The following is an 833-nucleotide window of genomic DNA, read 5'->3' on the forward strand; positions in this document are numbered from 1 at the left end:
ATTCCGTGCGCCATGGATGGAGGTCGGCCTGTCGTCGGTGCGCTGAACATTGCGCAGGCTTCTGCGCTCTTTGTGCGGTTGTACTCTCGCCTTGCCGCTCATGAGATTGCGCACACACTTGGTTTCAACTATGATGTGATGGTGTCCCGCGGGATGGTGGCGAACATCACGGGTGTGCGCAGCAAACCGCAGGTCACGGTTGTGAACTCTTCCAGGACTGTGGAGAAGGCCCGAGCGCACTACGGCTGCGACAAACTTCCCGGCATGGAGCTGGAGGATGAGGGCGGCGAGGTATACGAGTTGTCGCACTGGAAGCGGCGCAACGCGAAGGATGAGCTGATGGCTGCGCCGTTGGGTTTAAGTGCTCATCTGTACACTGCACTGACGATGGCGGCGTTCGAGGATATGGGCTTCTTCCGGGCGAATTGGGGGATGGAGGAGCCGATGGGCTGGGGCAGTAACGCCGGCTGCGACCTGCTTCAAGAGAAGTGCCTGACGAACGGCACCACGAAATACCCAGGCATGTTCTGCAGTGAGCGGATTGTAAAGTGCACATCGGACCGCACGGGCCTTGGTGAGTGCTCGCTTTACGAATACGACAGCGCGCTTCCAGAATGGTTTCAGTACTTCTCCAACCTTAACATTGGTGCATATCCTCTTTCTCTCACGGACTACTGCCCTGTTGTGGAGTACAGGTACCAAGTGTGCGCTGAGACAGATCCGCCTGCGCAAGAAGGAAACATTATAAGCAGTGACTCGTGGTGCCTGGACGGTAACGAGCTTACTGTGAATACGCCGTTGGGTGCATCCCAGACAGGTGGTGTCTGTGCGGC

At 57.4% G+C, this 833-nt stretch overlaps 1 protein-coding gene across 1 annotated transcript; it reads left to right on the top strand.

Annotated features, from left to right (window-relative positions):
- DQ04_23521000 (surface protease GP63) lies at nucleotides 1–831 on the top strand (the record flags this gene model as incomplete). The annotated part of the gene is made up of 1 exon (XM_009318169.1): nucleotides 1–831. A coding segment is annotated over one exon (831 nt), but the record flags the coding sequence as incomplete, so codon positions are not given.
- Between the last annotated feature and the right edge of the window lie 2 nt (nucleotides 832–833).

Source organism: Trypanosoma grayi (assembly GCF_000691245.1).
Source record: "Trypanosoma grayi strain ANR4 Tgr_2352_V1, whole genome shotgun sequence".
NCBI lineage: Eukaryota > Euglenozoa > Kinetoplastea > Trypanosomatida > Trypanosomatidae > Trypanosoma > Trypanosoma grayi.